The sequence below is a fragment of the Brachyhypopomus gauderio genome, unplaced genomic scaffold (genome assembly GCF_052324685.1).
Source record: "Brachyhypopomus gauderio isolate BG-103 unplaced genomic scaffold, BGAUD_0.2 sc230, whole genome shotgun sequence".
NCBI classification, from domain to species: domain Eukaryota; kingdom Metazoa; phylum Chordata; class Actinopteri; order Gymnotiformes; family Hypopomidae; genus Brachyhypopomus; species Brachyhypopomus gauderio.
The window spans coordinates 21,752-47,851 of NW_027507051.1; the positions used below are offsets into that span (position 1 = coordinate 21,752).

Below are 26,100 nucleotides of genomic sequence, written 5' to 3' on the forward strand. Positions count from 1 at the left end.
GTCGGCCCGGGAGCAGTCCATCGGGCTGCCCTCGGGGTAGGGAAGAGGCACGCCTTCTTCAGCACGCCTCTTCTCCCTCACGGTCTCTCCGGAGTAGTCTGTCAGCGTTGGGTTTACTCTCTCCGAGTATGACGTGCCCTCGGAGTGGTCGGACGGAGGAGGACTTACGTCATGTTCCTCCTCCTCGCTGTGGCAAGCAGCGGGGGTGGAACACTCCGACGCAGGAGGGCTGACGTTGTCCTCCCCTTCACCGTAGTATAAGGTGGGGATGGAACACTCCGACGCAGGAGGGCTGATGTCGGCGGAGTACACCGACGGCGGGGGACTCACGTGCTCCCCGTAACACTCCGTGGGAGCAGAGGTTACTGACGGGGAGTAGCTGGCTCCACCGTCCATCTCTTCTCCCGAGTCCTCACTCCCGAACTCTTCCTTGGGAGTGGTCACGCCCACCATCCCCGCATACACCACCAACGGGTCCTCCGGGGGGCGTGGCGACGACGTTCTGGGAAACCCCTGTCTGCCAGCCACCAGGGGAGAGGAGTCCCTCGTCGGGGAGCCAAATCCCAACCGCCAAGCTCGCTGGGCAGCCTGGCAGTAATGCTCCGCTTTCCACTCCTCCTTTGTCTCCCGTGCGTAACGCAGCAGGGACGCGCATACCGGGTCCCTCTCGAGCTCCTCCTCTGTTGCGGGAGCATCGTGGCGTCGCCCAGGAGAAGAGGGGTGGTGGTGTCGGCTCGCCCTCTTCCCCTTCTTGGCACGGGACGAACGTCCTGGCTTCATCTCTGTTTCGGCTTGTCTTTCTGTAACGCGGGGGTGCGTGCGGAATGACGAGGCACAGACTCCAGCTCGCACACTCAAGCGTCACTTTATTTGAGTGATGGCTTCAGCGCACACAGTGCACATACAACATAAACACGCACGCAAACGCACATTAAATAGACAGTCAACACATACCCTCGTGATCTCGAGACAAGGCACAGGTGAGACTACGAACACACTCACAAACAACCCACACCCACGGAACTACATACATGGACATAACGACACGCAGACAACGTAGCAGCACGCCCATAGGGAAGGGTCCGGAGCTGTCACCGTAACATTACTCCATTACTCAATTACTCAATATTATCTTCACACAGCCTTCTTACAGTTCTCCACCGTTGATATACTCTGCATATACTTTGGTAAATGACACTAAGTCTCAGGCTCTATATCATAACACCACATCTTGTTCGTCTGGGGTGTTTTTTTCTCATCTACCCTAGATAGGATGCACGAGAAGTGGATAAAAAAGAGGGTATCATAAACATATATAATCAATAAATACCCTCTCAATTACTAATACATGAACTTCAATAAATGAACTACTTTTTGAAAGAACTCATCACTTCTCAATTTTTTTTTTTTTATGAGTACAATGAAAATTTAAATCTGGAAAAATGACTGGTTTTATTATCCATAACACTTTAACAGAAAAACTCAGGCCACACGGCAGAACTGACACGAACGGAAATGTAAACGAAGAAAATAGTAATGGAACGAGAATAATAGCGGCGCTTTTAACTAGCTTGTTCACAGAGCAGGTCTCTCCCACGGTGCGAGGCGAGGTAGCAGGCTGAATGCGCAGCACTGGACAGTGCGACCTGTGGGAATAAATACACCACCACCTGATTATGTGACAGGTGTCAGTACTCCGGTGATCGGGAAGGTAGGAGTGATTGAGACTGAGAGGGTGCGCGCCGTCTGGTTGTGTGTATGCGGCCTCTGGTGGCGTCCAGGCTGACCTACCGTGACAATTAACTACTTTTTTTTAAAGTTAAGTCATTGCTTAACCTATAATTTTTTTATGTGTTCAAAAAAATTTAAAATCATGATCTCATAATTATGTAAATATTTACTTCAAATGTTTTGCTGCACTCCTGTTTAATGAATAAATATTAAAATCAGAAGTTGAATTAGTGCATGTTTCCCTGATTCAGGTACTTGATAGTAAACTGGCGTCATCTGGTGGAGAAATCACACTTTTTCAATGTAACGTATTGACCAGGCAGAGAGGGATCCAAATGCGGAAGAACACCGCTTTTATTGAAATGAGACACTGGTACAGAAACAGGCAGGTGTAACACGAGCACTATGACTAGTAGCAACTGCGTATTCTTGGCATGTCCAGGGTCATACCGGGGGAGCAGAAGTCAGGAGGTACAGAGGGACTAGGCAGGAGACAAGGTCGGGGACGTAAGCGAGGGTCAGAACACAGGAGAGCAGACAGGTAATAGAAAAGGCTTGGTATGCGGCATGAGTCGGCAATACTTCGTGACTAGGAAGTGGAATGTGGGCGTTTAAGTAGAGATACAGGGGGTGTGGTGATGAGCGTCAGGTGAGGCTGGTTAGGTGGAGATCAGGTGGCATTCCTTACATTCAACTCCTTTATTTCTTTACAAAAGCTCTTAACTCTGGTATTTACTTCTTTCTGCCTTATTTCTGAAAGGAGTCTAAACTTCCTCAGCTGGATAAAGGACTACAGTGACTGATTCTCTCCTGTGCTACTGTGTTTATTACAGAAGATCTAAAAGTGAAAGTGAAGTTTGTACAGAAGGAGACATTACAGAGAAACAGCACAGCAGCTGTTAGAGGAAATGGCTGCTACAAACCCTCTGTCAGAAGAAGAGTTTTCATGTCCTGTGTGCTGTGACATCTTCAGGGATCCTGTTATACTGTCATGTACCCACAGTGTGTGTAAAACCTGTCTGCAGCAGTTCTGGGAAACCAAGGGATCTCGAGAATGTCCAGTTTGTAGAAGAAGATCCTTTAATTCCAACCCTCCTCTTAATCGTGCACTAAAGAACCTGTGTGAGTCTTTTCTAGAGAGCAGGAGTGAGAGATCTTCATCTGGGTCTGAGGTGCTCTGCAGTCTGCACAATGAGAAACTCAAAGTCTTCTGTCTGGAGGACCAACAGCCTGTGTGTGTGGTGTGTCAGATTTCAAAGGCACATAAAACTCACGACTGCTGTCCAATAGATGAAGCTGTTTGTGACTTTAAGGTATGAAACATACTATATATATTTAACTGTAATATCTGTTTTCTTCCATGGTTTAGATTATTTTGAAATGAATGTTAAAAAGGCTAGATTAAACCTGTCAGGGGATGGGATATGAAATTAAATCAAACCTTCACAGTTATTATATTCAAAGTTTATTTATTGAAAAATTAAAATATAAATAACATTTTTAGACACTGTAAATATATAGTTTACTATTTTACAGTAAACGAAACTTGGTCAAAGAGTAAACGTGGCATTCTTTTCATTCTTGACATTATTTTGTAATCTTTGTAATCTCCAGTACAGATACAGACACTGAGATAAAATTCTGTAAGACTCCTTTGCCATTTTTACAGAACAAACTCAAGACCTCCCTGGAGTCTCTACAGCAGCATCTGAAGGTCTTAGAGGAAGATAAACAAGCCTGTGAGAAAACAGCAGCACACATTAAGGTGAAAGGTCACTCTGAGTTCTGAATGATGCTGTGATCACTGTCCACGTACACCATAATGAAACACACACATTTGGACAGTTTATATTTCCTCATCATCTCCCATTCCAGTATCAGGCCCAGCACACAGAGAGGCAGATAAAGGAGGAGTTTGAGAAGATCCACCAGTTTCTAAGAGATGAAGAAGCAGCAAGAATAGCTGCACTGAAGGAGGAAGAGGAGCAGAAGAGTCTCATGATGAGGAGGAAGATTGAGGAGATGAGTGGAGAAATAGCATCTCTTTCAGATCAAATCAGAAACACAGAGAAGGAGATGGAAGCTGAGAACATCCTGTTCTTACTAGTAAGAATCACTCAGTCTGTATCTCTCTCGCCCTCTCTCTCTCTCTCTCTCTCTCTCTCTCACTTAGACATACGCTCAAAACATGTGAAATACACCAATGTAGAAGAAAAAGAATCACTCACTAGCCATCTACCTCACACATACACACACACACACACACACACAAATGCACAAGTAAAATGTTTTGACATTTATTTTTGTACGCGCGTGTGTGTGTGATGTTATCATCATATAAGGAAGATGCATGTTTGACCCTCATGTAAACAAAATGACTAAAATTTAATTTTATTTTCTGTGTTTGTCCCTCTGTTTCCTTCTCAGAACGTGTCGTCCACATTGAAACAGTAAGTGATTATTTCTGTTTGATATATTGTGTTACACATTGTGTTTGTGAAATTATTCTGATACATTCAGATCTTCAGTATGTGGTCTCTGTTATTTCAGAAACAAGATATATGAAGATGGTTTAAGAAAATAATTTAAGAAAATGTTCTTAAAATGATTTTAAAAAATAAAAATACATTGATACTGATTATGTGCAAAAAGTGGTTAGATACACTGATATGTTTAATGAAAGATAATAAAACAGCTTTATACATTTCCAGTGAAATATTTTTCACATGTTAATTTAAATGTTAAATAATTTGAATACAACATATAATAATATATTATTCCAGAGTTCATCACACACCAAAACAACATGAGAAGGTGTCAGGAGCTCTGATCAATGTAGCAAAACATCTTTCCAACCTGAAGTTCAGAGTCTGGGAGAGAATGCAGAAGATTCTCCAGTACTGTGAGTTTTGATGTTCTTTGATTAATTAGAGTAATTCTGTTCTCCTCACAATTAGAACTCTATAGAGAGAGAAACATTAACATTGTGTGTTTGGTAAATGAACTATTCCAGTATTAAAGGCTGTATTAGTATAAACAGTGAGGGGGACGACCAGTTGACTGCTGGTCTGAGGAGAGACAGTCAGTCCATGAGGAGATCTACACCACCCACTCTCCACCTCTACACACCACCCACTCTCCACCTCTACACCACCCACTCTCCCCTCTACACACCACCCACTCTCCACCTCTACACACCACCCACTCTCCACCTCTACACCACCCACTCTCCACCTCTACACACCACCCACTCTCCACCTCTACACACCACCCACTCTCCCCTCTACACACCACCCACTCTCCCCTCTACACACCACCCACTCTCCACCTCTACACACCACCCACTCTCCCCCTCTACACACCACCCACTCTCCCCCTCTACACACCACCCACTCTCCCCTCTACACACCACCCACTCTCCCCCTCTACACCACCCACTCTCCACCTCTACACACCACCCACTCTCCCCTCTACACACCACCCACTCTCCCCTCTACACACCACCCACTCTCCCCTCTACACACCACCCACTCTCCACCTCTACACACCACCCACTCTCCCCTCTACACACCACCCACTCTCCCCCTCTACACACCACCCACTCTCCCCCTCTACACCACCCACTCTCCACCTCTACACATCACCCACTCTCCCCTCTACACACCACCCACTCTCCACCTCTACACACCACCCACTCTCCCCCTCTACACACCACCCACTCTCCCCCTCTACACCACCCACTCTCCACCTCTACACACCACCCACTCTCCCCTCTACACACCACCCACTCTCCCCTCTACACACCACCCACTCTCCCCTCTACACACCACCCACTCTCCCCCTCTACACACCACCCACTCTCCCCTCTACACACCACCCACTCTCCACCTCTACACACCACCCACTCTCCACCTCTACACACCACCCACTCTCCACCTCTACACCACCCACTCTCCCCTCTACACACCACCCACTCTCCACCTCTACACACCACCCACTCTCCACCTCTACACCACCCACTCTCCACCTCTACACACCACCCACTCTCTCCACCTCTACACACCACCCACTCTCTCCACCTCTACACACCACCCACTCTCCACCTCTACACACCACCCACTCTCCACCTCTACACCACCCACTCTCCACCTCTACACACCACCCACTCTCTCCACCTCTACACACCACCCACTCTCCACCTCTACACACCACCCACTCTCCACCTCTACACCACCCACTCTCCACCTCTACACACCACCCACTCTCCACCTCTACACACCACCCACTCTCCCCTCTACACACCACCCACTCTCCACCTCTACACACCACCCACTCTCCACCTCTACACACCACCCACTCTCCACCTCTACACACCACCCACTCTCCCCTCTACACACCACCCACTCTCCCCTCTACACACCACCCACTCTCCACCTCTACACACCACCCACTCTCCCCCTCTACACACCACCCACTCTCCCCCTCTACACACCACCCACTCTCCCCTCTACACACCACCCACTCTCCCCCTCTACACCACCCACTCTCCACCTCTACACACCACCCACTCTCCCCTCTACACACCACCCACTCTCCCCTCTACACACCACCCACTCTCCCCTCTACACACCACCCACTCTCCACCTCTACACACCACCCACTCTCCCCTCTACACACCACCCACTCTCCCCCTCTACACACCACCCACTCTCCCCCTCTACACCACCCACTCTCCACCTCTACACATCACCCACTCTCCCCTCTACACACCACCCACTCTCCACCTCTACACACCACCCACTCTCCCCCTCTACACACCACCCACTCTCCCCCTCTACACCACCCACTCTCCACCTCTACACACCACCCACTCTCCCCTCTACACACCACCCACTCTCCCCTCTACACACCACCCACTCTCCCCTCTACACACCACCCACTCTCCCCCTCTACACACCACCCACTCTCCCCTCTACACACCACCCACTCTCCACCTCTACACACCACCCACTCTCCACCTCTACACACCACCCACTCTCCCCTCTACACACCACCCACTCTCCCTGGGACATCCCCACCTCCACCTGCTCCTCCATCCTGTAAATAATGAAGATACTAGGGGTCTATAGGAAGTCTTTGTCTTTGTATCTGTCCCTGCCACCATCTTTGTTTCTGTCTTTCGGGCGTCAGCGGCAGTTTTGGGCATGCACAGTTCATGTGCAGTGTGGACGTGGAGCGGTGAGGGTCTGCTCTGAGTGTGAGACTGCACTGAGTGTTGTGGGCGGGGCTCACGGCAGCACCCGCCCCAGAGGACAGCAACTGAAGAGTGTGTGTGTTCAGAGTCTCCAAAAGTCTCCAATAACACCACAAAAAGTTGCTAGATTTGTCGCTAGTCGCTTTTTACTACAAAAAGTCTCTACAGAGTCTGAAAAGTCGCTAAATATAGCGACAAAGTCTACACACCACCCACTCTCCCCTCTACACACCACCCACTCTCCACCTCTACACACCACCCACTCTCCACCTCTACACACCACCCACTCTCCACCTCTACACACCACCCACTCTCCCCTCTACACACCACCCACTCTCCCCTCTACACACCACCCACTCTCCACCTCTACACACCACCCACTCTCCCCCTCTACACACCACCCACTCTCCCCCTCTACACACCACCCACTCTCCACCTCTACACACCACCCACTCTCCCCTCTACACACCACCCACTCTCCCCCTCTACACCACCCACTCTCCACCTCTACACACCACCCACTCTCCCCTCTACACACCACCCACTCTCCCCTCTACACACCACCCACTCTCCACCTCTACACACCACCCACTCTCCACCTCTACACACCACCCACTCTCCACCTCTACACACCACCCACTCTCCACCTCTACACACCACCCACTCTCCCTGGGACATCCCCACCTCCACCTGCTCCTCCATCCTGTAAATAATGAAGATACTAGGGGTCTATAGGAAGTCTTTGTCTTTGTATCTGTCCCTGCCACCATCTTTGTTTCTGTCTTTCGGGCGTCAGCGGCAGTTTTGGGCATGCACAGTTCATTTGCAGTGTGGACGTGGAGCGGTGAGGGTCTGCTCTGAGTGTGAGACTGCACTGAGTGTTGTGGGCGGGGCTCACGGCAGCACCCGCCCCAGAGGACAGCAACTGAAGAGCGTGTGTGTTCAGAGTCTCCAAAAGTCTCCAATAACACCACAAAAAGTTGCTAGATTTGTCGCTAGTCGCTTTTTACTACAAAAAGTCTCTACAGAGTCTGAAAAGTCGCTAAATATAGCGACAAAGTCGCTAAGTTGGCAACACTGTTCTCAACTACTCGCTTCTCCCCCTAAACCAACATGAGCTTCACGCCCCGTCGCCACTTAGCTCTTAAAGAGACAGTGACCTAATTTCTTCACATAAACAAATGGTCCTGTAGACATTTATATTTACATAATCAGTACCAGTATCACCTCTGGCATCTTAATACTATATTAAACAGCAATATATACACATATGCACCTCTTCATAAAAAAGTAAATTAACTAAATACATTTACATACAATGCAAAGAATGTCCTTATGTTTTGTCTCCTACACCACTGGTGTTAGTCACTCTGGGAGTAGCGCCCTTTAGTAGGGGAACTAACGGTATCTACCCACTAATGAGGACACACACACACTTCAGTACACAGACACTAATACACACATGCAGTGTGACACTCAGTGTAACAGTAACACTGCACTAGTTAAGTGTCACATGTGATACTCAAATAATGAATCCAAGATATGTAGAAATATATTAATGAATAAAACAGACACAATTTCAAGCATCAAGACAACAAGCACACAAGTACTGCAGGGGTGTGTGGTGAACACACATCACCATCACTTCCCTCTTATCAACCTACTGCAGCATTTCACTCAGAGTAAAGGGTCTGCAGTCTGTAGATGTGACCTCATCACATAAACACATGAAGAACATGATGATTCATTCTGTTCTCTCTCCTCAGACCCTGTTACTCTGGACCCCAACACTGCACATCCAGAACTCCACCTGTCTGATGATCTCACTACTGTAGAACAGAGACCACAGAACTCACTGCTTCCTGATAATCCAGAGAGATTTGATGTGTGGGAGTGTGTCCTGGGCTCTGAGGGCTTTAACTCAGGGACACACTGCTGGGATGTTGATGTTGGAGACAGTGATGACTGGGAACTGGGTGTAATTAGAGAGTCTGAATGGAGAAAGGGAGAGAGGGTCTGGGATTCAGTGTGGAGTCTGGAGAACATAAAGGGCACTTACTGGACACGCTGCCCAGGACACACAGATCACTTCCTCACACCTACAGAGAAACTGCAGAGGGTCAGAGTTCAGCTGGACTGGGACAGGGGGAAAGTGACATTCACTGATCTTCTAACCAGTTCACACCTGCACACTATAACACACACTTTTACTCACACTGTTTTCCCATTATTCTATAATTACAGTTCCTCTCCTATGAGGATCTTACCAGCAAAGATATCAGTAACTGTGGAACAGCAAAGTTAATGTTGCCTTGAATTAATCTGCATACATGTAATAATGAACATTATATTTATAAATATATATTTTGACTATATCTTAGAAAATTCAATACATGTTTTTCCTCAAAATATTAGAATCATGACTTTGATTATTAACTATTGACTTAGAAAGTATAATTTTTTAATTTCTCTTTGTCATTACATTTTTATAACCTGAATCATCAGAAAGATTGAGTCCACTGAATGTGAATGTATTACATGTGAGAAATATGGATCTGATGTCCTGACTGGAATCTCTTACCATAATGATGCCATAATAAATAATATTCAGCAGTCCAAATGTATAAGGGTGATGATCATTCTGCTGTATTGTTCCTGATTAAGTGTTTGATCTGTGTTTTCCTGATCTCTGTCACGTTACAGCCCCTGACCCCTCCCCTTTGGGCGTGTATTTATGTCGTCTACGTCTAGTCGTCTGCGTCTGTGGATCTTCGTGGGTGTTGATGTGTCGGAATGTGTTAATTCGTCTCACCTGTGGCTCGTCTCGTGATCACTCTGGGCTTATGTGGTTTGTCTATTGAATGTGCGTTCGCGCAGTGTCCCGTGCTCGTCTTTGTCTAAGTCATACACGATAATGTGTCCATAGTTGTGTGTGCGCTATCCGCGCTAAAACTTATATGTTAATAAACGTGGCGTTCATCAAGCAAGGATTCTGTGCCTCGTCCTTCGCCCTCCACCGAGCATCACAGAAAGACGAGCCGACCAATCGAACGCCAGGATACACGACCCGTGCCAAGAAGGGGAAGAGGCCCAGCAGGCACCACCATGCCTCTTCCCCTGCACAGAACCGTGAAGCCCCAGTGACCAGCGAGGAGACGCAGCAGGACCCGTTGTGCGCGCACCTGCTGCGTCAGGCTCGGGACACCAAGGTGGCTTCGATGGCGAAGCGGCGGTGAGGATGTGGAAGGAGCGACACGGCTCTCCCACTAGAGACTGCTCGCCTCTGGCGCTTGGCTCCCTAGAGCTCTGCTCAGCAGAGAAGACCCCCGAGAGCGAGTTCGAGGGAGTAGAGTCGGAGGAGGACTCCGAAAAGGAGGAAAGCCCTCCTCCGTCCGTATACTCGGCCCCCACCGAGTATTATGGTGAGGGCGAGGAAGAAGAACGCCCTCTTCCGTCCGAGTACTCGGATGGTGAGCCGTACACGGAGGACGAGAACGGTGAGCCGTGCACAGAGGAGGAAGACAGTGACCCGTGAACGGAGGAGGAGGACTTGAGTCCGCCCCCCTCGGAGTTCTCCGGGGAAACCATGAGGGGGAAGAGAGGGTGCAAGGAGGAAGTCTGTCCCTATCGCTCTGAGGGGAGCACTATGGACTGGTCCCGTGGCGAAACCCTGGCGGAGCCAATGATCTGGTGTTCAGACGGTGAAGAAGAGGAAATGGAGGAAGAGAGCACCACTCAGGAGGCCAGATCAGAGGAGCGATCACCAGGGGGAGGTGGAGTTCCATGCTGGGGTCCTTGGCGAGGGGCCATCCTGCGTCGCGCCCCACGGGGGCTGCCAGAAAGACTGATCGCGTGCCCGTTGAGAGGGCTTTATGATTTACTCCTGGTACCATGTAACGTTATTGTATTCGTTCTTAATACTATAAAGATAGACACTTTAAGAAACTTGTCTTGTTTTATTTCCCACTCGCTCAACGTGTGTTCTTCCTACTCTCTATTCATGTTCTGCTTAACTATCGTTATCTCACTAGTGACATCTAGTGTTACAATTAAATTACATCATTAACTGAATATCATTACAGTGGGGTCAGTGTGATCCCAGTGTGTCCTCATGTCCAGCACACTTTAACTCCTCTCAGTCTGTCAGGCAGAGGACTTTGTTTCTCCTCTTTCTATGCTCCCTCTCTTCTTTCTTTTTCTTTCTTTCTCATTCCTCTCAAGCTGAACATTACTGTTTTTCTCAGCACATTTTTCTCTGATTCCTTCAGCTTTTCGTCCTTCTGTCTCTTCTTTTTTGTCTTCATCCTTTTCTCCCTTTTTATTTGATGTTGTTCCTCCTTGAACTCTTCCACCATTTCTGTATTCATGCTCCCATACAGGTCCTCTTCTCTCCTTCTCTCTCTTTCTCTCCTTTCTCTCCTTCTCTCACTTTCTGTCCATCTCCTCTTCATCTGTAGCTTCTTTTCCCATTCAGGTCTTTTCTTTCGTTTTCTGACCTTCCTTGGATGGATTTACATGTGGCCTTCTCTCTACTGAACACATCATCTTAAAGTTTTCATACTTTGTCTCTTTTTCCTTAATATTTTCCTTCAATCCATCAATCATTGTTTCTTTTTCTTTCTCACCACGCATCTCCAAATATATTTGATGCCAATCATCTTCGTGTTTCTTCAAAAAAAATTTTCTTGTTCTGTTTGATCCTCTCTATGCCTGCATCTCTCTCACTCTCTACATCTCTCTCTCTTCATCTCTCAGTCTATACATCTCCTTCAGTGTGTTCCTTCAGTGTAATCTCTCTGGTCATCACATCCTCCATCTCTCTCTTCTCTTCTTTTTCTTGCATTATGAATCTCTCCAAATAGGTCACTCTGTCCTTTATTTTCTGGAGATCTCGTTCCATTTCATTCTTCTCCCAGGTCAGGTCCACCTTTCTCTCTTCCTCTGTTCTCCTAAGTGAGAGTGATAATTCTCTTTCTGTTGTGGAGTGTATCTTCCTCTCAGTGTGACACTGTGCAGACGTCTCCATCACTCTTTTTAGTGAGGGCTCCTTCACTTGACCGTTCCATTCTTCTCCACTGCAAAGCTCTGCTATCATTGTTTACAAATGGTGTAATATCATTTCAATGGAGTCTAAGGACCTCCTGGTGTTAAGATCTAGTGTTTCTGTTCCTGACCTACTGAGGATTGGCGCCTCTTGGGTTCTGTCAAGGGACAGATATTGAAGTAATGTCAGTGTGACAGAGATTATTGATTAGATCATGTTTAGTTATTATAAGAGATCATTATGAACTTTATGATTTAGTACATGACATTTGATTAGACAATAATGAAGTGTGTTTCAGTGTAACCATGTACTTGTGTTTAGTTCATATTATGCATGTGTGCTATACTGTGACCCAGGTCAGGGAGAGTGCAGAGGGTAAGAGCACTCTGTTAACTGGTAGTCACTAGTCACTAGTTAGCTTTCTCTGTGTTCAACTGATACATCAGTTTCTTCCGCTAACTCTAGGGAAGTCCATATTAGGAGATACACACATGTGAGACAAAGTAGCCTGCTGGACACCTATGTTTTGGAACATGCTGTGCTTAAGATAACCTGCTGTTAGAACTGCTGAATTGTGTTTAAGATTGTATATGTTACACTTCTGAAAATGATGGGCCAATTCATCCCAGGTGCAACATATTTATTTTGTCTGCACTGAGAACAGAGAACAGAGAAAACAGCAGGTTTCCACTCGGTGCGTTCGCTACTGACTGGCCGACTACTTCTGTCGGTCAGAGCGGCAGTTAGACAAGACATGTATTGTAAATGCAAATAATAAAACAGTATTATTTTAACAATTTGCATTATCATCAATTCAATCAATAATCATCAATTACATTAATGTCTCTGCACTTTTACAGTTTTATGTCTACAAACATCGCTATCATGAACTCACTAAATAACCAGAATGTAGTTTACTGTATAAACCAGTATCAGTATAAACTCTTATCCCGGTTTACCGTGTCCTTAACCGCCATCTTAAATCAGTTTTAACCTCTTTTAGTACTCTTATGAATTGCATCTTTAAATGAACTCCGTTTTAATTAAATGAACAACAAGTATTTTACATCCCTCCAGTAAACAGAAAATATATATAGTGCAGTTTTAAACTAAACACAGCTATATCGTTAGCACGGATGCTAATCCCGGCCAACTAATTTAACTAGTTCAGGTAAACGACCATGTGCGCTCCACAGCCTAGCATTAGCCTGTCCGATCATACCATTAGCTTTAGCTTACAGACATAAACCCGCTCTGCAGCCTGTTACCACAACTGCCTCGGACCAAGAGTCCACCATTTACACTGCACAAGAATCATCTCATATTCGCTCTCATTTTATATCATTTAGCCTACCACCCAGCTTACCTGCACAACAGAGAAAATGGCAGGTTACCACTCGGTGCGTTCGCTACTGACTGGCCGACTACTTCTGTCGGTCAGAGCGGCAGTTAGTGGTGAATATGGTACCGCGCGCCCTCTACTGGTGAAATATATTAAACTGTTAAATTACAGAAAAGAATGACCTTAGACATCAAAATTAAATGGGGGGCTACTATATCCATGTATATTACTATTCAATAGTGCCACATATATAAGCAGGGGCACTGCCCCCTTGTTCTCAGAGTTGTCATGCTTGAATGAGACTCTCATGTCTGTCTCTGTCTTGTGTTTGTCTTCCCTTACCAAAAAAAGTATACTTAAAAGGTTATTTTTTAAAGTAAACTTAAGTATATTTCCCAAGTACAGTGGTACCTCGAGATACGAGTTTAATCCGTTCCAGACCCATGCTCGTATCTCGAACTGCTCGGTTCTGGAAGCAATTTAACAATGTAAAGTATTGTAATTGGTTCCGGTCCTTTAAAAAGTCACAAAACTAGCGTAAACTTTCCACTACTAGAGCCTTTCTTTGGAGCCATAATGCAAAAAAAAACGTTTGTAGTATTGAAATACTGTACTGTATACACCGTACGTACTGTTACTCGTTGCAAAGCACACGTGCGAATGGCTGTGATGACCGGGTACAGGAGTCGACCTTACCAACACCTCAAGAATTAAAAAACGCTATTGGCTGCTAGAACGCGCTAAATGACGTCATCTCCGCACATACAGGTATGTTTGTGTTTTTGAACCTAAGGTTGTGGGGGAGGGAAAGAAAGAAAAGCGTTTGAGTGTGTCTTTGAGCTGATTAATGATTTCTTTTTTTCCATATAGTACTGTACTGCCACCTAGTGGTTCATGCTCGCATCTCGAGCGTGCACTCGGGTGTCGAACAGAAATTTTGCTCATCTCGGTGCTCGTATCTTGGATCGCTCGTATATAGAGCAGCTCGTATCTCGAGGTACCACTGTATACTTTATGTAGTAAGTATACTAATACCAATGTACTAATGGTATACTGGTAAGTTTACTAATTCAATACTTCTTGGGACTAAATTGGCCCACTTTTTAGTTTATAAAAGTATACTTTTAAGTATACTTTTAGGTGAGAGAGTAGTAAACTTTGAGTGCACAACTAGTTTATATCCAAGTTTTATTTTGTACTACAACTATACTAAAAGTAAACTTACAGGTCTACTGTTAGTTTACTAGTTATATACTTCTAGTCTAGTTTTTAGTTTATGAAAGTACACTGTTAAGTATACTTTAAGTGTAAGAATAGTAAACTTTGAGTACACAACTAGTTACATTTAGGTTTTATTTTGTACTGTTAATATACTAAAAGTAAGCTTATTTGTATACTGCTAGTTTACTAAGAGTATTCTTAAAAGTGTACTTTCATACACTTAAAAGTGGGATATAAGTATATAACTAGTAAACTAACAGTATACAAATAAGCTTACTTTTTGTGACGCCGGGGGCGTCGGGACAGAGGCAGCCAGAGACGGGGGTTGAACAGAAGGATGTTTATTATCAATGGCAACCAAACCAGTAAAGCTCTTAGCGCACACACTGCAAGTGATGCAAGGTGAAGCTCGTAGCGCACACAGGTAGGGAACGCAGTGATGGACTCGCTGGGACCAGAGACGCTCATGTAGCGGCAATGTGCAGCACTGGACCAGACGACCTGCGGGCTTAAGAAGAGCAAAGTAAATAAGAAACAGGTGTTCAGTATGCTGATGATTGCTACTGTGGGAGTGGTTGTGTGCTCGGGGGTGTGTGCTGGGATCGGCTGCTGGCCGGGATGCGCGCCCTCTGGTGGCGACCCGGCCCCCTCACCGTGACACTTTTGAACTTAACATAATAATTATAGTTTACTACTTATATGTTTTAAGTATACAATTATTTCAATTTAGTTTCAATTTTTTACACTTTAAATATACCTTTAACTGTACTGTAAGTAGACTTACCAGTGGATTACATACACTGTGCACATCAAAGCCCTGCAAATTGTGCATGTACCAAACATTGCTGTGTATTAGTTGAGGTACTTGCGACATCTAGCAGGCCATTGTGTAAAGATTCACAAATAAATGTACAGTGTACTTTTACACATGAGGTGAGGAAGACTGGAAATGTCAGTGCTATATGGCCAGACATGATAACAATGAAATGTGTTGTTGTTGAAACAGTTGACAAATTGTACATTACACCTTTGCCAAATCGCTAAAAGAGCAGTCATGAGTTTAATCAAAAATTGAGTGTTGTAGCCACTGTATTACTTTAAAATACTTACTGCTGTTTGGCTTAATGTTTTGTGATGAGCTTACAAAAATATGTTTTATATACGTGTGTGCATGTGTATAATGTTATGTATTATAATATGAATCAAGCTTGTTAAAATCCTCTCAAACCTTGGAAAACTACTGTCAATAGAATTAGCCAATTGTTTATCTGTTTCTGTACTGGTTAATAACTCTGTGTACATAAAGATCTGATTCACTTCCGCCCATGTACTATTTACTCTAAGCTATTCCACCCCAAACTACAAGTCAAGTATACTTCTGTATAAGGCAAGAATACTTAATTATACTTTTCTTAAGTATATATTGATCAAAGGTTTAAGTACAAGTAAAGGCCACATATACTGACAAGTATACAGAATAGTTTAAGTATAAGTCAAGTATACTTAAGTATAACTGTGTTAAGTACATCACTGATAAGTGCATAAAGAGTAAACGAAAAGCATACTTGCTTATTTTTAGTTTAAAAGAAGTATACTAATAGCACACTTGAATAAACTTCTTTTTCATAAGGGTAGTTTGATTCTTGGTGGTTTATTTTTCCAATAAAATTTGATGATTATTGAGTCGAGTTAATTAAACCAGGAAGTTGTCGAAGTTGTCGGGTGAGTGGGTATCATGGAAAAAAGGTAATTGACCTTGGGGAGGATAGACATTTTAACTGTAGCTATTCGACCAATAAGAGATAATGGAAGATTCATCCATCGATGGAGATTGTCTGTTATGGTTTTGAGTAGTGGGGTGTAATTGAGAGTAAATAACTCAGTTTGGAGGAAATGTTAACACCCAGATAAGTGATATGAGATGTGCAGACGGGGATTAGGGGTGGGTTAGTTGTCAAATTGATTGAGTAGTCAGATATATTAGAAAAGTTTTCTATGAGGTGAATAGTTTCATTGAGTGAGCTGTGGGGCTTCTGTAAAAATAGTTAAATATCATCTGCATACAGAGAGATTTTATGATGATTATTGTTTGTTTGGATACCGATTATTGAATTATTTTGCCGTATGGCTGCTGCAAGTTGTCACATCACACAACCAACCGGACTCTAATACCCAGAATTCCTCACTCTCCCCAGCCAGAAAAGCCATAATAAGATCATCATCACCGGATTATTGATTTCACCTGCATGTCTGTTATTTAAGTCCATTTCCCTTTCTGTTTGTTGCGAAGTATTGCCTCATTATTATGTGTGCTTACCAAGCGTTTCCACAGCTACAATTCTGGTTCCGACCTCTGCTTCAGTCCTGGTTTTTCGTGCCTAGCCTGCTCCCACAGATTTGGTTACCTGATTACACCTGCCATTTACTCCTGCCTGCTCCCGGAGTTCTCTGTCTTCAGCCCTTGAAGATAAAAAAATGGCGTTTTGGCGTCTAAGGCTAGCTGACGATGATTGTTTCTAGTTGTTGTTGTATTGAATAGTCTATTAGATTGATAAGTCTGCATGTATTATTTGATGAATGTCTGTCTTTTATGAATCCGGTTTGATCAGGGTGAATTATGGATGGGATAATTTTGTCAAGTCTGTGTGCAAGGGTTTTTGTAATAATTTTAAGATCGACATTTAGGAGAGCTATAGGTCGGTAGCTAGATGATAGAGTTGGGTCTTTATTCGGTTTCAGAATGAGTGAGATTGAAGCACTGTTCGTGTGGTCCGGGATTATTGAGCATTGTTTTAGACTAATCTCTGAAATAAAGGGCTGAGTATGGTCCAAAAATGTTTATAGAACACAGCAGGGAAGCCATCTGGCCCAGGTGACTTATAATTGGGCATGATCATGAGGGATGTTAAAAGTTCTTTTTCTGATATTGGTATTTCAAGTGAATTCATTTGGGCTTGGTTAAGTTGTGGCAAGTGGATATTATCTAGAAAGGAATGTATATGCTCTTGTTTGTTTTATTTTTTTAATTATATTTTTTTATTGGAATAATACAATATAAAAAATTACAGCAATGAAAATGCAGTTTACATATTCCACTTTTTTTTCCCCCAAACAAAATAAAGGAAACACCCCCCCACACACACACACCCACCCCGACCTCATTCCCAACTCGACTCACCACGACCAACCACTATATAATTAATTAAGCAATGTAGACAAATCAATAAGGAAAAGAGCACAGCTTCAATTGGGTAGAACCTTTAAATTAGTAAAATATGATATAAAAGGTTGCCACTCGTTAAAAAATTTGGCTGTACAACCTCTTAAAGTAAATTTAATTTTGTTTGTTTTCTTTTGTTGATGAATATAAATTTGTATAAAAGGTTCTGAAGATATTGTTTATATGTTCTGGAGATTGGGTTGGCCTCCCTGTTGAGTTTTTTATGGAGGCTATTGTAAACCATTCTTTATTTTGTTTGATTTTATTAGCTAGATATTTACCTGAATTGTTATTATGGTGAAACTGTTCTTGACGAAGTTGTTGGACTTTAAACTATGTTTTTTTATTAATAATTTCATTTAATTCCATTTAATATTTTCTTATTTTGTTTTCAAATTCGTCTTGAGGGTTGTTTGCATGTAATGTTTCAAGTTGTTTTATTTTATGTTCTAGTTCTGTTTCATGTTTGGCTTCTTTTTTCTTTTTATAAGAGGAATATGAAATTGTTACACCTTAGTACAGCTTTTCCTGCTTGCCAGAGAATTGATGGGGATGAATTTGGAGAGTTATTTATTTCCAGAAAGGATGCCCACTCTCTTTTAATAAGGGTATTAAACTGAGAATTATTGAGTGGGGAAGTGTTGAAACGCCATCTGTTCATAGGGTTTGGTTTGTCAAGGAGTAGTGTAAAAGTGACTGGGGCATGATCGCTGATGATAATAGGATGTATTTGTGTGTTTGTAATGTTGGGTAGAAGTGAATTACTAATAAGAAAATAATCAATGCGGCTGTAAGATTTGTGAACTGGTGAGTAAAATGTGACTTCTCTTGCTGATGGGTGTGGTAATCGCCAGCCATCACCAAGACCAATATCATACATGAATTGGTTTAAGGTAATTGTTGACTGCGAGATGCGCTTGTTATTGTTGGTGTTACTGTCAACAGATGGGTTGATAACAGAGTTGAAGTCTCCTCCTATAATAATAGGTAGGCCAAAAGTTGTGGTTAAGGTAGTAAAGATGGTATGGAAGAAATCAGGATTATCTATATTGGGTCCATATAAGTTGCATATTGTTAGAGGCTGATTGTTAATTGTTATGTTAATAATAATAAAACGACCTTCAGTGTCTGCAATGGTTGTATTATGAGTGAATGAGAGATTTTTATTATTAATATGGAGACTCCTCTTTGTTTATGTCAGGAACAGCACGTGACCACCCGAATTAGTTCATACACCTGCTGCTCGTTAACTCCAGAGTTTTTTTTAAAGCTATTGAAATTCTTAGATTAAAACTAACCACAACGAGGTAAGAGGAAGAAATACCCACGTTAGAGTTGTAGGTTGTTCTTTAGGATGCACTTTGCGTAAAACAACTTGTTTGGTGGTCTTATGGTGGACTATTTAAAAGCCACTATGTGGCTTTGTAATATTATTGCTGGAATTAATATTGTCCATATGACAATAAACGCCGTCATATACACTACGTGCCATGTATAGATTCATATACAGTATACACACACACACACACACATATATATATATATGTATATATATATATATATATATATATATATATATAGTGGGCCAGTCTGTCAGGAACTCCCGGGCCACTTTTTCTCCCCAGTCCGCCCCTGGGAGTGCCTACAATCTATTTCGCATCCGTGAGGGGGACGAGTGGAAAACCGCTTTCGTCACAGCACGAGGTCACTATGAGTATCTTGTGATGCCGTATGGATTAGCCAACAGCCCATCTGTCTTCCAGGCGTTTATGGATGAGATATTCCGAGACATGATAGGGCAGTTCGTTATTGTTTACATTGACGATATTCTTGTATATTCCTCGTCAGCTGCAGACCATGTCCGGCACATCGCCGCGGTACTGGCACGCTTACGGCAGCATCACCTCTACGCCAAGGCAGAAAAGTGCGAGTTTCACCGGACTTCCATGAATTTCCTGGGGTGTACTCTGTCTCCTGGGGGAATCTCCATGAACATGGACAAGGTATCAGCCGTCACGCAGTGGCCTGTGCCCCAAACTAGGAAGGAGTTGCAGCGGTTCCTGGGTTTTCATCAGAGGCTTTGGTTCCGTGGCCACTCCACTGACTAATCTCCTTCGGGGTGGGCAGCATCTGCGTCCCAACTGGACAGCTGATGCAGATCAGGCATTTTCGCTGCTCAAGGGAGCATTCACCTCAGCACCCATCCTACACCTCCCTGATCCCCTGGTTCTTTTCGTGGTTGAGGTTGACGCCTCCGAGGTGGGAGTGGGAGCTATCCTCTCTCAGCGTCAAGGAAACCCCCCTAAATCGGTCCCTTGTGGGTTTTACTCCAAAAAGCTGCAACCTGCAGAGCGGAATTATGATGTAGGAAATCGTGAACTCCTGGCAGTAAAACTCACCCTAGAACAATGGAGACACTGGTTAGAGGGGGCAGAACATCCCTTCATCGTTTACACGGACCACAAGAATTTAGAGTACCTTTAGGAAGCCATGTGACTCAATCCTCGCCAGGCCCGGTGGGCGTTGTTCTTTTCCCGTTTCCGATTTTCTGTTCGAAAAACACAAATGCTGATGCCCTCTCTCGCATTTATGATAAAGATCCCGCTGACAAAGAACCGGAGTACATATTGCCACGCACCTGTTTCCTGGCCGCCGTTCGGTGGAGCCTACAAGGTGAAATAGAGGAGGCACTACGCACTGACCCGAGCCCTGACGATTGCCCAGCAGGGAAACAATACATCTCAGTGTCATTGAGGAGTCGTCTCTTACAGCTAGCACACAATACTGCAGGTACTGGTCACCCAGGAATTACACTCACAGTGCATTTGCTGTCATGGCTGTATTGGTGGGCATCTCTGAAGGAGGACGTTCGGGATTACATTCTAGCCTGTATTGTCTGTGTGAAGAGTCGCACCCCTCGTACTCTCCCTGTGGGGAAACTGCAACCGCTCTCTATTCCTCGTCGACCCTGGACACACACCGCGATGGACTTCATAACTGACCTGCCGAGGTCCGAGGGTAATACTGTCATCTTAGTGGTAGCCGATTCTCTAAGATGTGTCGCTTGTGTCGCTTGCTTCCGTTCCCGAAGTTACCTACTGCCATGGAAACCGCCCAAGCAGTTTTTTCTTTCATTTTCCAGGTCTTCGGGTTGCCTAAGGATATAGTGTCTGATCGAAGCGTTCAATTCACATCGCAGCTGTGGAAAAAATTCTGCAAATTGCTCGGAGTCGCCGTTAGTCTCGTTAGTCCCGTTAGTCACCACCATCCTCAGTCTAACGGTGAGGTGGAACAAGTTAATCAGGAGATAGGGAGGTTCCTAAGACAGTATTGCGTTTCTCAGACAAGCTGGAGTAAATACTTACCCTGGGCGTAATATGCCCAAAATTCGTTATTGCATTCATCCACCAAAATGACTCCCTTCCAATGTGTGTACGGGTATCAACCGGCTTTCTTCCCCTGGGACAATAGTTCGTCAAACATTCCGGCGTTGGACGACTGGTTCCGGAACAGTGCACAGATTTGGGAGCGTGCCCTGTGAGTGCTACACACTCGGAGACTCCACGCTGACCGTCGCCAACTTCCCTCTCTAGTCTACCATCCTGGTCAGTGGGTATGGTTTTCCACGCGTGACTTAAACCTGCGGCGGTACTGTAAGAAGCTGAGCCCTAAATACATCGGGCCCTTCAAGGTCTTGCGTCGAGTCAACACCGTATCATATGAATTACAGCTGCCCCCTCAGTATCATGTGCATCCTGTCTTTCATGTCTCTATGCTTAAGCCAGTGTTTTACAGCCCCATGTCCACTACATCATCGCTTGCCAGACCGCCTGAACCGCTGGAGCTCGACGGGTGCCCCGCCTACCTCATCCAAGATATTCTGGAGTCCCGTCGGCGTCGGGGTGGGCCTCATTGAGTGGGAAGGTTATGGACCCAAGGAGAGGGCCTGGGTCCCCGCGCGGGACGTGTTTCACGCTGCCCATCCGAACTTCCATGCTCCCCGTCGCCATGGTCGCCCCCCGTCTAATCGTTCGGTTGCGGCTAGTGCCGCTCGTCGGAGGGGAGGTACTGTCAAGAACAGCACGTGACCACCCGAATTAATCCATACACCTGCTGCTCGTTAACTCCCATATCCACGTATACTTAAGCTTCCCCCTCTCACTGCCGGGTTGCTAAGTATTGTCGTCATGTCACTTACCAAGCGTTCTACCTCCGTGATTGATCTCCTGTGTTTTGACCTCTGCTTTCGTCCCACACCTCGTTCCCAGCCTAGCCCTTGTAACCTGTCAGCCCTCTGTCTACCCGGCGTGACCCTGGACCGTCCTGACCTCCACTACAGCACCCATACACCACACACTCTGCGGAGTTATTCATCTGTACGAGTACTCCTTACTTCACTTCACACTGCATTCCACAATTGGATCCGTGTCTTCCTGGTTGGATCGTTACAGTTTACTATTGTATGTAGCTGAAAATGCTTGGTGAAAATGTTTAAAGTGTAGTGTGTTTTTGTCAGATGGGGATAAATGAGTTTCTTGCAATAAGCAAATGTCTGCTAGTTTGGAAATGTGGTTTAATATTTTTGTTTTGTTTTTGTGAGCCAACTTCCCGGATGTTCCAAGATAGGAATTTTAATGTAGGCATCAGTGTTATTGTTAATGTAAGTTCTGTTAAGTTCTGTGTGTGAATAGGTGACAATAAAACAGGTGGTGAACATATAAGGGGAAGCATAACATTAAATAAACAGAAAAGGGGGGTGAGACATTTTGAGGTGGGGGATCATAGGGTACATGTGCTGAGACTTCTTGGAGACAACTGCGTAGACTTATTCAATATTTTTTGTTGTGTAATAAGGGTAACCCTCGGGTTTGTTTAGAGTTCACTGGCCTGTGTGTTTATGTTGGTGTGTATGAGTGTATGGCTGCTGTGGTGTGATGATTGAGTGAGAGAGTTAGTAGAGCCAGTGGGTAGTGTCCTTGTTCCTGTATAGTTGTCCATTAATGTATAGTTTGTCTACTATAATGACTGCTTTATGTCATTGTTGAATCTTTTGGGAATTGGTCATTCAATCCGAAGTTAGTTCCTTTGAGCTCCTTTCCTTGTCGATGTAGCTGTATTTTTTTGTTTAAAATGTTCGAACTTTGCTACTATCGGGTGGGGGCGCTTGTTCGTGGTGTTGTCTGATTTAAGTCCTATGCGGTGTACACGGGCAAAGGTGATATTTTGAATAGTGGTAGTCGGTATTTTGAGTTCAGTTTTAATGAATTGTTTGACTAATTGTTTTGCGTCTTCTGAGGGTTGTTCTGGAATGCCGGAAAAAATGAGATTGTCTCTCATGCTGCATGTCTGCAGGTCCAGAATGGTTTCCTTCATGGTTTTGCTGTCTGTAGTTATAATAGCAAGTTCTGTTGTGAGTGTAGAGACTGAGTTTTTGAGTGTATTATTTTCTTTCGTCAAAGTTTCGATCTGGTGTTAACTAAGTTCAAAACTTTGGCGAAGAGCAGGAAATTCATTGTGTAGAAGTTCAACAATAGAGATCTGGGTGTCCATGGCGGTAAGTTTGATATCAATAGAGCTAAGTATAACTGCGAGGTTCGCACAGCATGGCGAGTCTGATTGTATGTCAGAGTTCATGTTGGTTGTGGTACCTGGGCTTGGAGAATCCAATCGTGGTTGTTTTTTCTCGTGGCCGGCGACCGGAGTTGAATCCGCGTTGTTATCCGCGTTGTTATCCGTATTGTCCATTGTACACAGCTGAGTGTAATATCCGTCAGTGAAGCTTTCTAACTGGTCCAGGGTGTTGCTTTGTAGTCCGGTTATTGTCAGGTAGATGAATAGGTTATATTGTGGTGGTAGTAGCGATAGAGAAAAGTACTAGTTTCCGAGGTATCAAGAGTTGTTTGTAATCTAGCAGCAGATCGCCGCCATTTTGCTTCACGCAGAGTAGAGGTCTGCACTCCCGCGGTAATCCCGCGGGTCCCGCGGGACCCGACAGAATATCTTGCGGCGCGGGACAGAATTTAATTGTTATTGGCGGGAGCGGGAGTTGAATTAGTCCAGGCGATGCGGGAGCGGGACCACATATACATGTAGAAAAATCCCGCAAATTAATAGTCTAGAAAATTATAATAATAACAACGCAATGATTTCCATGCATAAGGAACAGGACGAAAACAACTAATCATTCAGTAAGTAAGCAATAAACTAATTCAAAATATTGGCTAAGCAACTGATCACGTGAACATGAAGTGTGCGTCATTTTGATACAGAAATGGCAGAGACTGTAGACCAGGGGTCGGCAACCTTTGAGACATGGAGTGCCAACTTTAACATGTCCAGTCAATGAGTGTGCCACTATGGCGGCGAGTTTAAATTGTTGACCGAGGGGGGGGGGGGGAGGTGTAAATCGACACAAAGTATTATATCGCGATCGATCGCCAAGTTTAAACGCCTCCGCCGTTCGCGCGAGGTGTGCGTGCGGAGTTGCGCGCTACGGTCACTCGCGAAAGTATAATCCATTAATATAATAATTTATATTAAAATATATATTTTTGCTGATGCTGGTCCAGCGTGTCGCGTGCCAGTGACTATGCCTCGGTGTGCCAATGGTGGCACGCGTGCCATAGGTTGCCGACCCCTGTTGTAGACGGTCAACCAGTTTCAGCTGTGGAAAATTCACAATTAAACCAACTACAGGAAAGTCTGATGTATGGAAGTCATATTCCATTGTAATTAATGGAGATGGAAATCGGCTTGTTGTGATACATGTCAGAAAGTGTTGGTGTACGTCACCTAGGGATGTGTTTGGACTGTGATAAGAAATGGGACAGCGCGATCAATCGCTATATTGCTGTTTTAATTAATACATAAGAAAATTTCAAGTACTAAATCTAATTAATTCAATTCATATTAGGATTGCGGGCGGGGGCGACAGAAATGTGTATGTGGTGGGCGGGTGCGGGATTAAAACAAGCGATTTTTTGGCCGGTGCGGGCGGGAGCGGGATTAAAACAAGCAGGTGCGGGCGGGAGCGGGATTAAAACAAGCGATTTTTTGGCGGGAGCGGGCGGGAGCGGGTCTAAAACAAGCGGGAGCGGGCGGGAGCGGGATTAAAAAAGCAGTCCCGCGCAGACCTCTAACGCAGAGTCTCACGAGAAAGTCAGCCCCTCATGAGAAAGTCAGCCATTACCACCCAGCACCTTTATCTGCCTCTCTGTGTGCTGGGCCTGATACTGGAATGGGAGATGATGAGGAAATATAAACTGTCCAAATGTGTGTGTTTCATTATGGTGTACGTGGACAGTGATCATAGCACCATTCATTCACCATTCAGAAAGGTCAGAGTGACCTTTCACCTTAATGTGTGCTGCTGTTTTCTCACAGACATTTAGTTGTCGGAAATCTCATCTGACAAATTTAACCTAGACTGTCGAACATATATGTCAAGATAATCTTAAACATTGGAAAAACATTACAGTTAAAACATTAGTATATATTTCATACCTTAAAGTCACACAGAGCTTCATCTACTGGACAGCAGTCGTGAGTTTTATGTGCCTTTGAAATCTGACACACCAAACACACAGGCTGTTGGTCCTCCAGACAGAAGATTTTGAGTTTCTCATTGTGCAGACTGCAGAGCACCTCAGACCCTGCTGAAGATCCCTGACTCCTGCTCTCTAGAAAAGACTCACACAGGTTCTTTAGTGCAAGATTAAGGAGAGGGTTGGAATTTAAGGATCTTGTTCTACAAACTGGACATTCTCGAGATCCCTTGGTTTCCCAGAACTGCTGCAGACAGGTTTTACACACACTGTGGCTACATGACAGTAGAACAGGATCCCTGAAGATGTCACAGCACACAGGACATGAAAACTCTTCTTCTGACAGATGGTTTGTAGCAGCCATTTCCTCCAACAGCTGTTGTGTTGTTTCTCTGTAATGTCTCCTTCTGTACAAACTTCTATTTCACTTTTAGATCTTCTGTAATAAACACAGTAGCCAAGGACAATAACATTTCTTATTTTTCCCCATACACAAAAGCTACATTTGCTTTAGTGAAAACTACAAATTTAAAAGACCATGTTTATTGTAAGGCCTTTTTAAAACATGCACCAACATTACTGTAAGCACTGTATGTTTTTTATGCACTAAAAAAATACAACAAATTAAATAAACATGTTTTTTTTGGGCTGCACATTATATCAGTTTAGCATCAATAATGTAATGTTTTTTCAGTGTACCAGGAGCAGTGGAGACAATTTAATAATAGGTGATAACCCTGCACA

The 26,100-nt window shown here is 44.4% G+C and overlaps 1 protein-coding gene across 3 annotated transcripts; it reads left to right on the forward strand.

Annotated features, from left to right (window-relative positions):
• The first annotated feature begins 1,992 nt into the window (after nt 1-1,992).
• LOC143503734 (E3 ubiquitin-protein ligase TRIM35-like) lies at nt 1,993-9,956 on the forward strand. 3 transcript variants are annotated; one of them, XM_076995692.1, is made up of 7 exons: nt 1,993-2,380; nt 2,565-3,044; nt 3,401-3,496; nt 3,607-3,837; nt 4,159-4,181; nt 4,515-4,633; nt 8,752-9,956. In XM_076995692.1, the coding sequence occupies exons 2-7, from the start codon at nt 2,640-2,642 to the stop codon at nt 9,288-9,290; spliced, it is 1,413 nt and encodes a 470-aa protein (XP_076851807.1). In that variant the 5' UTR covers nt 1,993-2,380; nt 2,565-2,639; the 3' UTR covers nt 9,291-9,956. The 3 variants fall into 3 exon arrangements, with proteins under 3 accessions (XP_076851807.1, XP_076851808.1, XP_076851806.1); XM_076995693.1 differs by having other exon boundaries at nt 1,993-2,272; XM_076995691.1 differs by having other exon boundaries at nt 1,994-2,459; nt 8,752-9,955.
• The last annotated feature ends 16,144 nt before the right edge of the window (nt 9,957-26,100 follow it).